Source organism: Megalops cyprinoides, chromosome 4 (assembly GCF_013368585.1).
Source record: "Megalops cyprinoides isolate fMegCyp1 chromosome 4, fMegCyp1.pri, whole genome shotgun sequence".
NCBI lineage: Eukaryota > Metazoa > Chordata > Actinopteri > Elopiformes > Megalopidae > Megalops > Megalops cyprinoides.
This window is the reverse complement of record NC_050586.1, coordinates 22,530,070-22,547,402: the sequence shown is the minus strand read 5'-3', so window position 1 is coordinate 22,547,402 and position 17,333 is coordinate 22,530,070. Positions and strand designations below refer to the sequence as shown.

The 17,333-nt window shown below is 39.3% G+C and overlaps 2 protein-coding genes across 2 annotated transcripts; both read right to left on the bottom strand.

Moving 5' to 3' along the window:
* Window positions 1-690: 690 nt before the first annotated feature.
* On the bottom strand, window positions 691-5,368 carry ube2l3b (ubiquitin-conjugating enzyme E2L 3b). Its single transcript, XM_036527725.1, has 4 exons — window positions 5,324-5,368; window positions 2,542-2,637; window positions 1,916-2,102; window positions 691-925 (listed from the first exon to the last, which is right to left on the bottom strand). Exons 1-4 carry the CDS (start codon window positions 5,348-5,350, stop codon window positions 771-773), a joined length of 465 nt encoding a protein of 154 aa, XP_036383618.1. The 5' UTR covers window positions 5,351-5,368; the 3' UTR covers window positions 691-770.
* A 3,828-nt stretch (window positions 5,369-9,196) lies between these two features.
* LOC118776162 (G-protein coupled receptor 183-like) lies at window positions 9,197-11,333 on the bottom strand. The gene is made up of 2 exons (XM_036526272.1): window positions 10,482-11,333; window positions 9,197-9,367 (listed from the first exon to the last, which is right to left on the bottom strand). Exons 1-2 carry the CDS (start codon window positions 11,331-11,333, stop codon window positions 9,197-9,199), a joined length of 1,023 nt encoding a protein of 340 aa, XP_036382165.1.
* Between the last annotated feature and the right edge of the window lie 6,000 nt (window positions 11,334-17,333).

The window sequence follows — 17,333 nt, the reverse complement described above, 5'->3', positions numbered from 1 at the left end:
TCAAACACAAATGTTTCTTCCTCCTTTATCATTTTTGGAAAATAATAATTTCAACAATATTTGCAAATAGGCTGCATTTTTGTTGATTTCTCAGTGTGTTATGAACTAAAGTCAAGGGAAATTTAAAGAGGATGTTCCACAGAACACAGTGCAACGTCAGAAGCAAAAGTAAAAATATATATGCAATATTTTGTCAAACACCTCCACGACCTTGTTGTTTTAAGTGTTTTTATCGTAAGACACATTCTTTTTGGGAGGGACAGAACACAGAATGAGACTGAATATGAAAAAAAGGATTAACAACAACTTCCTTCCTAAAGGGCACTGAATCTCACTTTGAAAACAGTCAAAAATGTCAACAATGGAAGTGCACTATACTCAAGCTGTGAATTTTAAACAAAGAAAGCGGAACTAAAACATTACGTATTTCATCTTTGTCTATTTCTTTAGTTCCCATCTTAACAGGTTGTTCTCTAATCATCTGTCTTTTTTAATTTAAGAAAACAGTAGAAAGTTAGTAACGGCCTCAAGCTAACACCAAGAGGTGAGACTTGTCTGATCCACAAAGAGTCCCGCTTCAAGATCGAGGTGCGACTGAGATGCACTGCTCCAGGTCTGCTAGAATGACGTGTACGTGAGTGTGGGTGGTGGGGGGTTGGGGTGGGGTGGGGTTGGCTGGGGGTGGGCGGAGGGAGAAGAGAGAAGATGGGGAGAGACGGGGAGGAGAGGAGGGGGGCTGGGATGGGAAGGGGGTACACACTTGTCAAGCATTAGTCCACTGGTCGCTTTTCACCATGTTTCTTTGTAAACTCTTCTGCGTTCTTAAAGAATTTTTTACGGTCCTTTGAGTATTCCTCTGCTAAGTCAGCCCTCAGAGGATGCTCCGGCTGGGGGTCGTTCACAAGGGCGATGAGGGACTGGATAACTGATTAAAAAAAAGACATTAACACAATATTAAAACAAGGGCTTTCCATAGACATAGAGAAAATAATTCCTCAACTGTAACTGCAGCTTACATTAGTGATATTCTTTAATACAGCTGGATGTTTAAAGAAGGTATAGAAGTAAAGTACTATATGGTACATAAGGAATGCCCCGCACAGTATTAGAACCTTCTCTTCTACGAAAAAGACAAGTTCTTCAAATGCTATTCCTCACTGATACACTGTATATAGGGGTGGCAGTGTAGCATAGTGGTTAAGGAGCAGGACTTGTGAGCAAAAGGTCACTGGTTCAATTCCCCACTGGGGCACCGCTGCTGTACCCTTGGGCAAGGTACCTAACCCACAATTGCCTCAGTAAAATATCCAGTTTACAATTAACATTGTAAATCGCTCTGGATTAAGAGCGTCTGCTAAGTGCCAAAAATGTAAATGTAAATATGTGGTGGCTTACTTCAGCGTATATGTTAGCAATGTATTGGGAATAGTATTGTCCCTGCTGTATACTGCAGTTGCACATTAATTTAGACTCTGTTTGGCACTAATGCTTGTCCTTACGTGGTTAGTAGTGTCCTGTTCCTGCAACTTTCCATACCACTTCATTAGTTGCACTTTGTAAGTTGCTCTGGATAAGAGCGTCTGCTAAATGACAATAATGTTATGTAAAAAAAACAAAACAAAAAAAAACATGTAGAACAACCACTATGCCACATTGATGCTCTCTAGAGTAACAGCTATACCACACTGATGACCTGTGCAGAGACAGCACCATGCCAGACTGATGCCTTTTAACAGAGCAAAACAGTGAAATGAGCACAGGTGCCTAGGCGTTGCACAGTCAGGCTTAGTGGGGTGAAGCTGTTTAAAAGGTGACAGGATGATACCCTCCTTTTCCAGGTTGTGACCACCAGATTGCCTGGAAAAAGCAAATCATTGAAAAAGCAGCAGAACTGAGTCCTGATGGTGATGCCCACCTTGGTCAGTTTTGGTAGCTGGCTTCCAGTTCTCTGCACTGATGACTGGCAGGCACACCTGGCCCTTCTCATCGATGTTGGGATGGTAGATCTTCGTTTTGAATGTGATCTTGGGGGGCTTGAAAGGATACTCAGCAGGGAAGATGATTTCAATTCTGAACGCTCCTTTGTCGTATGGGGGGTTGTCCTATGAGATTAAGCAACATACACATTTTATTAGAGCACTGATGAAGGATAGGAAAGAGATCTATGAGTTCATTCTACCATGTCAGTTCCAATAAGAAATAATACCCTGATAATATAAGGCCCCCACATATACAAGACAAACACACAACTAATAAACAACATAAAGACAGATGCACATAACTGACATCTAAATGATCATTAGACATTGATTATGTGGTCTGATCACCCTCCAAAATGGCACAATTTTCTCATCTTGGGAAATGGCCTCCCAGATTTCAAAAGATATAATAAACTCGCTCTAAGAAACATGTTGCTAATACATTGGACACTGAACAGGAAGCAATATACACTATTGATAATGGATACAAAATATAAAAAAAAACTGCACCACTGCAGTGAGTGGAAAATGAATCAGGTTACACTCCTTACGGGATACTTACAGGAACGATAAGCCCTTGCCAAGTCAAAATGTTCGATTCATCAACTTGGATGTTACGGAAATTTTTCATTCCAGACTTGCGAATTTCTTCAAGTTCCTGTAAGAATGAGCAACAATTCAAGTCACATCTATTCCAAACCATTTCCTGTCTATTAGTGAGCTGTACATGTACTTTGAGAATTCTCTTCAGTTTGAAAGAAAGTGTCATAACACATTAAGTACCTTAGTTTGCCATGTTATTCCTTTGCATTCATTACAGACCTCTGCACCCTGACCATTTCTTTAAAGGCAGAAGCATATGATGTTGGCCTCAATGTTTAAATGCTCCCTGAAGTGAGTGAGTATCAAATCCAAATTTAATTCACTCTGGGGCGAGCAATGTGAATCTGAGGTGCAGCGGATGCTCCTAGCCCGAGTGAATTTTGAGGCTGAAGCCCCTGCAGCTGCATCTTTGGTCAGTGAAGCTGAACAACAGGGCAGAGATGCCTATACTCCAAGCTGAATTATCAGGCTCAGAGGTACAGGTGAGTTACATTTAATTAACATGGTTTCAGTTCAGGGCTAACAAAATGCAGCATTTTCACATAGTCAAATATCACCAAATCAGACCTTAGGCGCTGCACTAATGACTGTGATAGGACAATACACCTGAGTGTGACAGAAGGGTGACCACACTGAACCAAAACTCAGGTGGTGTTTTGCTGTCTGATGACAACAGGAAGTGAAGAAGTCTGTGCTGATGACATCCAACTCATATCAAAATAAAATGACCAAACAAAATTAAGCTGCTTTCCAGACTGCATTAATAGTGACAATAACTTGCCTAACATTAGTAGTACATTAAGTGTATGAAGCAGCTTTATCTACGTAAGAAATTTTCAAAAAATACTGATCAGGTCTATACAGGGTGCACTTGAGACTGAACTCTATCTTAACTGTGCTAACATGTCCACCACACCTTTACCAAGAAGTTGAGAGACCTATTACCACAGACCATGCTCAGAGCAATACACGTTTTATTGCTGGACAGTGCCAACACTAAAACCCTAGAGATCTGAGTCTTTCCTCGTTAGTCTTGCTAGGAAAACCTGTTCGGACAGCCCCACAACTTCAAAACTAAAATCCTGGTGCTTTCACTTAAATGAACTTAATCAAAATGAACTTTTCTGCCAGTTTGGGAATTGCCATCGAGCTGAAAACCACCAACAGCAAAATGGGGAAAAATAAATGAGGGGTCTCGCAAAACACCGATTTGCCTTGTCTGGCCTGTCCCGGAACAGGGTGTTGAAATACCATATTCAGTTCCAATTCAAAAGGACATAAAGGTATAACAGTTGCGTGATTGTCACGTTGGACGGAACCCCAGCAACTATTTGTGAGTCCTGACAATGCAGCACGTCAGTGTTGCATATACACAGTGACCTTTGTTTTGCCGTTGCCGTACAGCTTTTTAAAGTACCTAATGTTGGCCAACAACGGTGCTCTATGCACCATTCCAAATGTGTAAGTTTCAGTTTTGGTTCTTGTTGCGACGTTTTGGAATCCCCGAAAATGTTTTGTTGAGGTGGTCAGCTGAGTCATCGTGCACCTACTGGGTGATAGCTGGGGAGCTAATTACTTACCTAGCCAGATATTTCCTTCATGAGAGCTTTATTGAAATATGCCTTCAAACTGAATTCTATGGGCCTATGTTATAATGGCTAACAGGTCGGTGAATTAGCCTGCTAGGTTAGCTAGCGCTAGCCATTGCCGGATCGTAAACTCAGTATACAACAGCTAAACAAGACAATCCAGAAAGCTATCAAGATAGCTGGCGGTTAAAACACCCTCCTTCCTATTTATGTTTGAATTTAGTTACCGAAGAACGGCAGCTAGATTAGATCGGATACCACGGCATTTCTAGCTACCGTTAGCTAGTCAGCTAACAATATTGACTATCTTTCTAGCGAACGTCAGCTAACTTAGGTGCACCTGCCATTTATTGCTGATACTGTACTACCAAACGTTAGTCAGAAACAGTCAACTTATAATACATGGGCAAGTTCCCTTAAACCGTTGAACTTGAAGACTGACTATGATCACACGAATTATGTATGACGCACAATTAGTTAGCTACTTCCACTCCCAGATTTGTATCGCTAGCTACCTAGCTAGCTTTGTATGATTTCATAAAAGAAATACTGATATTCCATTATAATCACATCCGTAAAATGCTTCTCATTGTCAATTCGCTTTATGTTCGCTAATGCGTTTGGGACTCAAAGAATAATCCCACAATGATTCAGACAATAAGACTGCACTTCCTGTGTCACAAACCAACCCTAGCGTCCTTTCATTTTATTTAGCTAGCTAGCAAGCTCTAGTTAGCTAACATTGGCTAACCATCCCCAGACAATCCTTTTTAGAACACAAACATGTATGAGGATTAATAAACGTATCCAGCAACCTCACAATAACATTAACGACTGTTATGTTAGCATTTCACCATTTTCCGATACTGGCTAGGAAAGAAAAATACTTCCTCTAATCCGCAAAAACCGGTTTCTTCATCTTCGGCCTAACTAATGCCGGTGGTTTCCTTACTCACAGCCGGACAATGTATTTAGCAAGCCTCTCGCTTTCAGCACAATCACAATTAAGTTTAAAATAAACAAAAATAGCTATTGCATCAACTTCTTAAAAAATTATCAATGTCTGAGTTGCGTGTGATCGAGTACGCTGTGCGGGTACAAGATTTTTCACTATTATTTAAGAACTGAAAATGGACAGATCAGGAGATTTACCTTGTGCAGCCTCCTGCTCGCCGCCATCTTGGATCTAGTGACTGCTCCCAGAATACACGGCGGCGGCAGGACGGCTCCTGTAGGTTAGGTGCTTCCTACGACGCACTATTTTTGAAGGGGGACAGACTTCCATGGGTTTCATTTACTAGTGGCCTACATATGCTGTATTTATTTGTCTGCGTATTTAGTTTGTATGACGTACACCATTACGGGCAGTTAAATAAACTGACAATTAAATATATGCATAGTTACGTTAGCCTGCCTCAAATGTTTAATGAAAACGCTATGAAGTCAACTTAGCTAGAAATAAATCTGCTGCTGTTGGATGCTGATATTATTTCAAAGGTTTTAAGCTTATCTATAAACATATAATCTGTGACCATTACATACCTACCTGTGCATAATATTTATCATTGTTGTAAGGTCTACATATCTTACAGTTGACATATTTAGTTTCATTGTACAGGGAACTTGTTTCTTTACTGTGCATATGACAATAAACTTTGAACTTTTAACTTTTTAAACTTTGAACTTTTCACTTTCACTTTTCTACTGACATTAGAATGGAAATGAAGGATTATGATTTTGAGTTTTATTGTTCCAGGGGAATATAACACATTAATAAGCTTAGCACATACTCTTTGGGAAAATGTTTCCATGTATTTACCCTCCTGGCTTAATTTATAAAACCTAGTGTTTCTACCAATATGTAATTTAAACATTGGCAGTCGCTGAAGAAAATGCAACTCTTTACCCAAAGGTATTTCTAACAAATAAAACTTAAATGTTGTTCATAATACTGAGTAATACGCCTGTCTACAAATTGCTTTTATGAAATGTCTTTATTGTGATGGGGAACTGTAGTCTATTGTCATTACATTGCCATTGCCTACACATACTGTATATGCATATAAAACAGGGATTTGTTAATATGGTACATTTCAATTCAATACAACAAATCTAAATTAAATTAAAATTTTGTAAATATCAAGCTTTCGGTTTCACTTCATAATACTGAGTGTTCATCTATTACTAAAGCATATCATGGTAACCAAACTATCTACAACAGTATAATTGTTACGGGTATGCCACATGACGTCAGGAAAAGGGTGCACGGAAGTAAGGGTAGTGACTCAAGGCATTCCTTTATTTGTTGTTGAGACACTGACTTTAAACTGTTTTACATACTTAGATAAAGTTGCAATTTAAATATTCACAGAGGGGTTTATCTTCAAATAACACATTTAAGGATGTGCTACTAGTTCATTGCTTACATAATGTCCTTATTTGTCTTATTAACTTATATACTACTTATATACAACTTAAAATAACCAAGACAGCACCTGAGAGTAGTGCGTAATATTTCAGTCTGTACTTTATATTTAGCATGTCTTTTCCTTCAACTGCATATTTTTCATACCTACACTGAAATGTGATGAATGTTTTGACAACAAAATTTAGCTCTCTCAATAATTTTTAATGTTATTAATTCAAGACATGCACTCACATATCTACATTATGTGATTATGCCATTTTAAGATGGACATACACGTTATCAGTAGCATAACTCACACATTTGATTTTGTGTAATAAAATATTTATAAAATGTTTCAATAGCCACTATTACAGGTTATACAAGGTCTCACACTGGAAGTGTGTTACTGGTACAACATTCTTGACTTCCAATCTCCCCTTTACAGCTGGTTACTACTGGTAATCACAAGCTACAGTGTCCATAACTGCCATGTGTTTCAGGTGTGACTGGGGGCTGTCCTTCAACTGCAGCAGTTCTGGTTCAGTTGTGTTCCTGATGTAACCATAGCATGAAACTACAGCCTAGCTTTTCACTTTGGTCAAGAGAAACACCAAAGAAAAATGTTTTCATGTTTTTTTATTTTTTTATCAACATCAATGTGTGGTATCTATTCACCATGAACGAGTTTATATTACATACATTCATACACTTCATCTTCCTCTTACCTTTGCTTTATCTGCTTTCCATAATCATGGACCTGAAGTGCAACATCATGAGTCCAATCTCTTCCCATGCATTCAAGAAACAAATATCCAATGATCTCAAAGTATATGTACATGTTTTAACAGCAATATGATTATCAGAAGCATCACCCTCTCTCATTGTAGCAGGAACCAGTTCATCCAGGTCATGTGCCCAGTTTTAGTCAAAGTCCTTGGCTGAGTTTCAGTCAGCATAAATCACATCTTAGTCCAAGTCAATTACCTAATTTAATTTAGAAATGGTGACTGCTTGGATGCATCTGCATCTTGAAATGTTGAAAGAAGGGCTCAGCTGTAAAGCACTTGTACTGATTTTCAATCACACTTTTTTCATAACAGATACTGCTCTGTATCATATATTTAATAAACATATAAGTGAAATGTCACAACAAAAGAAACTCTTGATTCATCAGACCATAAAAAATGGCCTTGGCCATCATTGAGGATGTTCCTTGATGTATGAATCCATGTTCTGTGCACCTTTCTGGATTCATTCTTTAGCAGTATCTTGGGTGGTGAAAGGATTATAGATGCTCTGTCCAGAGCATCCGTGAAATAGGGAGATGGGGCAGTTTTGTATCCTCTTGTCCTGGTACTTCTCTTGGAATTTTGGGACATGTAAATTCATTGCACAACATTTTGTCAGCCAGCAGACATTCTTATCCAGGGAATCATACAAATGAAGAGCACAAAAGTACAGCTTTTACCATTATAGACTTTGTTAAGATGCTGAAGTTCACTAATGGACTTCAACAACAGAAGAGCGCAGAATTTACTCCATCAATAGTATTCCCAAATGGCTCAAGAGTTAATATTTAATTAGCATTTGGGGATGGTTATCACAGTCTCTGTACCTGGTGATTGGCATGAAGTAAAGAAAGCAGTTCAAAACCCATATCACATAATCTGACTGATCTGGAGCAGTTGCTGCCTGCTCAAAACCCAGAGCTTTTTCCACTGTCATTGCTAAAAAGAATAAAGACCATTCTTGGGACATGTGTTCAAACCAAGACACAATCTGGGCTTAAGCAGCTCTTACAATGTCAGCTATCTTACTGTCTACTGACTACTGATAACAGGTTTGTTGTCATTCATATTTTCATTTGTTCCTTCAATGAACACTGCAAAATTCCAACCATCACAAACCAAAAACGCCCCACCCACCCTAAGAACCCTCCCCCACCCTGCAACGAGTGTGATGGCTGCCAGCACAAACAGAGACTGTAATATTTTTACCTCAAACTAGAGAAATTCTGGAAGATACTAAGTCCCTGAACTTTGAAACCCCTGGGCCCAAACTCATATTTTGTTCTGCATAGTGTTTGTCTGGAATACATTCACATATTTATATAGAAAATTAACTTCATTCACTCCTCCGCAGAATCGTTTTTGAAACATGCTGCCCACATAGCTAGCCTACTTCAATATTTTTTGACATTCTTGGGAAAGGTTATGACCTGACATTTTATTAAGAGGTTTTTGTTACAATTTTGAATCATTTCTCTGTCACTGTCTTGTCTTTTCTTTTTTTTGTCTTTTAATGTATGACATTTTAGTTACAAAACAGGCACTTAACTTGTTTTAGCTTGGTACTGCTGAGATCAGGAATGCTGTTCATGATATTTTTCAAGTTAGAGGAACTGGAATGGTCTGTTTACACTAATACCATGGATATCAGAAAAATTCCAAAATGTCAACCATATAAAACCCATAAATAATTAGAAAACAGAAAATGTGCATGTGGCATGATACAAATAGCTAGCTAATGTGAGTGGGAATGGGGTGAAAGAGGGGCAGGAACTCCATGCTGGACTCCACTGAACCCCTGGAGGCAAAAGAGGTTCTGTCCCGCGCCTGCTAGAGGCAGATCAGCACCATGGACAGCACCCGGTGATTGGCAGATGTCCAGCACACCTGAGACTGGGCGTCTGTGATGAACAGCCCCATAAGAAGAAGCTCAGCCTCTCTGTCAGGGCCCAGTTTTGGATTGACTGCTAGGTCGTTAACTGCTCTGTTTTGCTGTGCCCTCTCACAAACAGATAACGAGCACGATGGGCTCTGAGTCTAAAACTGTGCCTCCCTCTCAAGGAGGATTCCCAGTATCAGCTGGACTTCAAGGTTCTGCCTCTCTGCTCAGCTGAGTTTGCCATGCCTGACCCCCCCCCCCCCCAACCAACAAAAAGTAATTGCTAACAAAACAAAAGCTGTTTTCTGAGTTTGCTGAGTCTTATATAATATAATAATGAAAATGTATGAAATATCCAGCTAGACAATTGCACCAGCACATCATGTGATTCGTAACAGTTTGCTTAAAGTATGCACTCAAGAAAAATATTGGATTTTTAAATTAAACACCATCATATGGTTTCAGCCAAAATGCCTCCAAATGCAGGCTGCAACACCCCATAAAAGTCCATGCAATTATTTGTCCAAAGTGCTGCCCTCTCCCCTGTTGGCGTTTTGACAGTTTACCCACCTCTTTTTTCCACAATACCACATCTTATAAGTCGTTATGAGGACCTGAGCAAAGTAGATTCCAATTATCTGAAAAGGGATTGATTAACGAGGACAAGCGAAATACCTGGAAAGTGATATAAATGATCCTTAATGACATGTTACCCTCTTCGATGTATTCTCTTTCTGTTGATTTTTTTTGTTTGTTTGTATTTGGTAGTCATACTCCAATGATTCACAAACAATCCACCGGAGTGTCTCATAGTCCTAAAAGCAAAAACACTTAAAAATGCATATTTATAAACGCATATATTGGCCGTCTGCACCTTTTTTGCATAATAATTGATGCAACCGTAAAGTGATAATGCATTCAATATGTCGACGACATTATGAATGTATTAGTATAATTGAAAATAGCAACAAAAATCCTAATATTTTTGAAAACAAAAGATGGTACCGCTGGGTGTGCAGCCGTTTAGTCCGGTCATTCAGGGTTTCTTGGATCCCCTTGCTATGGCAATGCTTGATATTTCTTGTCGGTCATTGCCACCCTCTCCGTGATCGAGAGCGATTCTGTTGGAATAAGTAAAAGAACAAGCATCATTAATATTCATGCGCATCAGTCACGTTCAGTTCTGCTGTAAATGGTGAATCAATAATTGAATTCACCCTACCTCAAATTTCTCACTGGACACATTCTTCGCCACACTGTTTGCTTCACAGCCTCGCGAAGCGCGGGGCTCCCCCAGATGTACACCGCTGGTGTGCTAAGTGCGTTAAATCGTGCCATGGTTGCAAAGAGGTTAGTGGCTTCATTCCTGAATTTTAGGCCGTGCAAAGTCAACTGCTTCACAATAATATTAACGAAGGAGGGACACCACAGCGTTAAGAAACATATAACCACAAATACTATGATCCTCAAAGATTCCTTCTTGTTCTCCTTCTCTGTGCTTGGTGGATCTCGTGCAAGTTGGTATCTGGCAATAACATATAGCTTTATGGTCATCAGAACTTTTGTGAGCACAATTATCTGTAAAGTCATTACGCCAAACGCGTTTATTTGTGCAGCCTTTGAAATAGGAACGAGGTTCTGCACCGTTAATATACTGTATGTGTAAAACCAACAAAAGACACAAATTCCAATAACAACCGGTCGCATAATGTAGCGACTATAAAAGAAAGGATGGCAAACAGCGATATAGCGGTCAATCTGTGCAAACAGAAAAGTAAGGATATTTACTCCAAGAAAAGAAGGCAGAATATAAAATGTACCATTCCTTGACGGGTATCCCTCTTGTACATCAAATAGACCAAGATAATACACAGAGAACCCGGTGAGTGTGTCGCTAATGCTGGTATTGAGCATGAAAATGAATCTGTTTTGAATTCGAAGCCCCCTCGTACTCAATATTCCAATTACCACTGAGCCAGCAAGAAAGACCGCACTAGTAGCGAAGAGAATATGGAACAGAAAAATGAAGTAGTCTTCTGGACGATTAAAGTCAAATGCAAGAGGAACAGTCGTGTTGAGTGTGAGCATCGTGTCATTCAGTTTAACTGTGCAGCGAGTGTTCGATCTGCCAAGACGACGACGTCCGTGCAGTGTTTTATCACGCATTGGTCCAGACCTCTTGAGACTGCAATTTGCACACGCGCGAGTAAACCGCAGTTCCGGGGGGGGGGGGGGGGGGGGGGATTCTCCTCACTGTCAAGACTGTGGAAATCTAGCAATTATTAAGATGATAAATAAAAAACAGCTCTCTGGTCGACATGTCACTGTACTGTGCAAACTTGATTTGTGCTTCCATGCAGTGCCGCAACAGAAAATCCCCCCATTCACATGACACCATTTTCCGGCAGGGGTACCTTATGATAATATAATGATGATGACTTTAGACTATTACACCATTAAAGTATAAACCAATCCTTCTTGTTCTTACTGGGCCCCGAGGCTCTGAATCGCACTGCAAGTCCACACAACAAATATCAATTAAGTTATCGCCAGAAAATATTTCTGTGAGCATCTTAAATCCAAGTAAATGATAAAAGTGCCTTTAAAACACAGTGTTTAAGGAAAGTGGGAAGCAAAAGGCATTTTATTTGTGGCATTTTTTTTCATGTCACACCAGAACTAAAATACTTGGCACTGAGCATCACTGTTTTGAATTTGTTATGAATGTTTTGTGTTTATCATGAGAACACTTGGGCCATCCGAAAATGTTTTTGGGTGTGTGTTTACACTGAAATAAATAAATAAATGCTGTTGTGCACAAAAATCTAGTGAGATGAGAAAAGATCCATAGCAACCCGCTTACATGCAACATTTCAATTTCATCCAATGGTGGCATGTGAGATCAGGGACAGTTCAGGATTTTGGACAGCTCATGTGTGAATTTATGCCTGCCCCCTCCAGAGCTACCATAGTAATGAACCTTTTAGCCTAACCTGTTATTATTGGAAAATAATGTATGTGCAACTTCTCTGTTTACTGGTTTGTGTCTGTGTCTGGGAGAGACAGATGCACACATACATAGACACAAATAGATAGATGGGGGAGGAAGAGAGAAACAAAGAATGTCACATTGCGTGTGACATCAAAACGTGGGTTAACTGAATGGCAATTATTTGCAGGACATTGTGCAGAATCCCCACAGTATGCACAAAGAGAGATTATGTGAAAAGGTTTATTTGGAAATTTTTCAGCGCAAATTTCAATAGTAATCCAACTAATTTTCTGGTCTGTGCGGCCTACAGCCTTTATCCATTATCATCCTGAGTTACGATTATACTCACTAGATGGAGCTCGAAGATAGTCTGTCTGTAGTCCTCTTGTCGATCGCCACATAGGCCTATTACATTCTAGTGTACATATATATGATTACACTGTGAAATTAATCATAACTATATAGCTGAAACTATAGCCCTAGAATAAAAACTGCGACCTGTTTTCGACACTAACGAGCTAGCCAGCTCTGTAGCTATCTAAATCAGGGCGGCCTTATTTAGCCTGTTAGGTCTAATATTATGGCGTTTCGTACACTCGGAACGAGTCACATTTCCCCTTTCACGTTTTATTCTCGCAAGCCCTGTTGGATCCGTCTTAAGTGAGTTGCGTACTTTTAACAATTACTGTAAACACATCTGACAACACTTTAATTTTCCCGGGAGTCTCACTTATATTTGAACCCCCATCTCCCATTTTATTTGTCTGGTTAAACTCAAAACTATATTCCAAACGTACAAATATGATGAACAATAAATAAATGCTGGAATAACTTGAGTAATATACCCCTTATGAACCCGACACAACCATTTACGCTCAGCTTGGACTAAAAAATCCGAACCTGACAACCGCCATTTCAAACTTGGAAGGTGAACTTTTTCAGTCATTACTGAGCGTAAAAATCATAGCGTATAAAATACTGAACGAGAATGGTCAACAGAGAGAAGAACAGACGTTCATGGAAATATCTTTGCAGTTGGTAGGCTATACGGTTTCTTTTCTAGAAAGAAATCAGCAAACAGCAATCTTGGTAAACATTACTGCTTCCTGTGAAGTCTGTCGAACCAATTTCAACATTGAGCGCAGAAGGAAAACACATTTAAACCAGCACGCTAGCTCTCTCAAGCACAAAAATAGCAACTGTAGCAAAAAGGGCACATCTACCATCGTCAGTCAGGGATTCTGGGAGACGAACCAGGTCAGCAAGGTCGAGTTGAAATTCTCCACGCTCGAGTCGAAGAACAACAACAATCCATTCTGTGATGAATATAATAACAGTGTCGCAGATATGTTTCACGACAAAAAAAAGTTCCATGACGGCCAACACTCTGCGATAAGGACCAAGGCTAATCAATTTGTGAAAGGCAAGATTTTACTAAGTTACCTAGCTTGCTAACTCCAGAATCTGACAAGCGAGTACAGCTGTTCGCATCAAGGTAAGGTGTGGTCTGTGAAGTGAAACGTTGTTACTGTGTATGTGCCATTGCTGTGGAATTGGATGACGAGGTCATCCAGATCCTTAAGGCCAGGCCTTTTGGACCGTTATTGGAAGAACACAATAACATGAAGTCAGAGATCTTGTAATTCTTGCCAGAATTTTACGATGACGCATGCTAATTTGCAACGTGGGCAACGCAGTGAATTTCTTTGGCACGTTGTTATAACGCTGTGCGTGCTATCAAAGGTTCTAGTGTATACATAGTTCTAGTGTATACATCCACTCAAGAGAGGAAAATGTTAATTGTAGAATTTACCAGACAACATTGGATGTTAAGATTGAAAGATTATGTTTAGCAGTAATTGCTGATATCCCTTTCAGGGAGGTGGCCTATTAGAAGGGGCATCAGCTTCCAGATAAGGACATCTTCACTGGAACAGATGCACAACCATTTCTTAGAATTGAAGGCCTCCCCTCAACAGAGAGAAGAATCATTGAGTGAGTTGTGGTGGTTTAATTATTAGGCCTACTTCATCTCTTTAAAAGGGCAATAAGGTGAATGAAATCTTCAGGTGTGCCTGACTAGGTCTTAATGATCAAATACAACTTTGTACAGTGTTTTGTTGAGATATCTTTTAAGACAGTGAGAGCTATGAAGCAGTCTGTGAGAAGATGCTGAAACCATTCTGCATCAATTCCCAGCTGCTTCTGGACCTGAGGGATTTGGACCCAGGCGTTCAGCTCACCATCATCGGCCGTGAGATGCAGCCGAGATCGAAGTCACTTGAAGCATCCAGGCTGTCTGTGCCTATCTGCCATCAGTGTGGCCAGATCATCCACTGCCATCTGAAGGTCTCTGGCAATGGCATCGGTATAATTGAGAGGTCTCCAACCCCTGTTATGGCAGAGGAGCCTCAGTAATTGAAGGTCTGACACAGCGTTTTATTTGGCCCGCAAGCAGTGTCCTGCAAATCTAGCTCTGTGTTGTGCTATGATGGTGAAATCACCGTAGATTTCATGCCTTGTTCAATGTTCTTGCCAGGATATGTTCTTGACCCTCATTAGACGTTTTGCTTAGGTGCCATCAGGCCTATGCTGAAGATCTTTCTTCATGGTCCATGTTTTCACACCATAAAGCAGAATGGTGTCCACACATTCCTTGAAGAAAGCTACTTTTATTTGTTTTGAAATGTCAGACTGCCAGATGTGATGTAGTTTGTCTTTCTTGCTGTCTCCAACATATGAGCCTAGGTATTTGAAATCGGTCATCTCTTTAATAGGTGTGCCATCACATGATGCAATGAGCTGGTGTCCCTCCTCTTCGTTAATTGCCATATATTCAGTCTTCTTCACATTGCTAAAATTATATTGATAAACAAGCAATTAGTCTGACTTCATTATGGCAAAACATCACGTCAATGCATGGCAAGAGGGTACACAGTAAAATAGGCAACAGATTAACATCAACTGAATTCAGAAATGATGGAAGTTACTTAGCACGCATACAAACAATATTTTCCTTCTGAAATCAGAAAAAGGCTCTAACGTTACTGTACAGTGTAAAGCTTGTTTACCATTGGTGAAAATGCTGTCAACATCAAAATGCTTGATGTCAAACCTGAGGAAACATCTACAGGTAAGTTAATGTAACCGCAATCAATCACATAAAATAAAGTACCTCCCGCCGCATCATATTATTTATGTGTGTTCTAGACGTAATTTAGCTCTATATTTTGCCCGGTGCCCATCCAGTAGGCTACGTATTTATGTTTAATCTCCATTCATGACAAATTAATTGCTAGCTAGCTAACAGACGCCTTTTGCTCAGCCGCACCTCCATTTATGAACCCTTTGATAGATAGTCTTAGCTAACGTTAGCCCTCCTTGAATAGTGATGTAGGTAACCTGTGTGAGATCTAATAACACTCAGTAACTTAATTCAGTGTTGTGTTTTCATTAAATATTAACTTGGAGAGGTCATTAGGTTGTGAAATTTCTGCAGGGCACCAACAGACTAAATTAACTATGCATACTGTGCTTTTTGTTGGGCACACAACGGTAGTTGTTGCCAGTTTGCCCTGTTTGTGATCTACATACTTGTGATTTGTTTTGGTGGTTGTGCTTTCAAATCAAAACATTCCAATCTTAATTCAAGTTATATTGAAGAACGTTTATTAAACGTTTGACAGTAATCAGTGTTGAGTAGTGTTGTGAGGTTTACACTGCCTGGTTTAAATTTATGTTTTTAGGACTTTTCAGCTTTATTGCCCAGTTTAAACCATTTGTTAGAAAAGTAATCAAATGTAATAGGTTACATTACTTTGATGAAGTAATTAAAATAGTTACATTACTTATTACATTTTTAACAGGGGAACTAGTAATCTGTAACCTATTACATTTCAAAAGTAACCTTCCCAACACTGCCAATAAGATGCCACTTAGTGAGCTACTACTATTCAAACCTGTAATAGTATGAATGTAACTAACAGGTAATGTTACCTGTAATAGTATGAATGTAACTAAATTGACTGCATTTTCATGTAACTTACAATTCATGGAGTGATATTTGCACAGTTTCCTTTGTGCGACCAACAGATAATAAACTGCATTCAATAGCTAAGTTGTGTTATACGTTATAACGCCTATGTGAAGCATTTGAAGTACACATTAACAGATGGTTGAAGTGTACAGTTTCTATTGTACGAACAACAAATGTTTGGTAAATTGCAACAATATATAGACCCAGTTGGTTGGCTTCTTACTCAGAAAGCTGTCTGTACAGCCCTGTAATGATTGTGATTGAACATATGACTTTGAGACAGGGAAGTGTATGTTCAAGTTACAGGAGTGTTTGTGAGAAATGTGATCAAAGTTAAATCACACGCCAATTTTCTGTTAACAAAAATTTCAAATAAGTGAACATCTTGTGTGAGTATCACCCTTCCAATCAAGCCAAACAGATCAGAAATATAATAACATGTACATAAATGAAAATGTAGAAAAGAAGGAATATCCAAACATTGTTGCATGGAAGGTCTGTCTTTTTTTGCGGCAGTATAGTTTTTTGGGAGCAAGCAACAGTGTGCAGACATTCCTTTGTTCCTGTTATAAGAATTGTAGTTACGGAAATATCTTCTTTGCATACTTATATGCATATTAATTAATGCTGTTATAGTTAAATTATCAAGTAAAATCAATTGATCAATCAACTGTTGTGGCACCTGCTCCTGTTTGGTTCCACTCCTCCACTGAACCTAAAATGTATGCTGTAACTACCATTCTTAGAACTTTGTTATTTAATCTTTTGTTACCTTGTTCTTAGTGTTTGTTCTGTGTTTGTTCATATGACGGAAAACTGAGTATTATGGCAAGTAAGTACTCCACCTATTTGTCTAACCATCTGAGTGAAGTGTTGTCTGTTTGATTGGGTACTCATGGAGTAAATTTGATGGGGTGAATTAACAGTAATTGTGAAGCACATCTAACTTATCTTGGATGGATCCAATGGGGTACGGGTTATCAGGAATAAAAATCCTCGTCATCGAGTGGATCACCTTCTTGAGGGAAAAATAAAGATGCACAGTTTGACATATGAGATA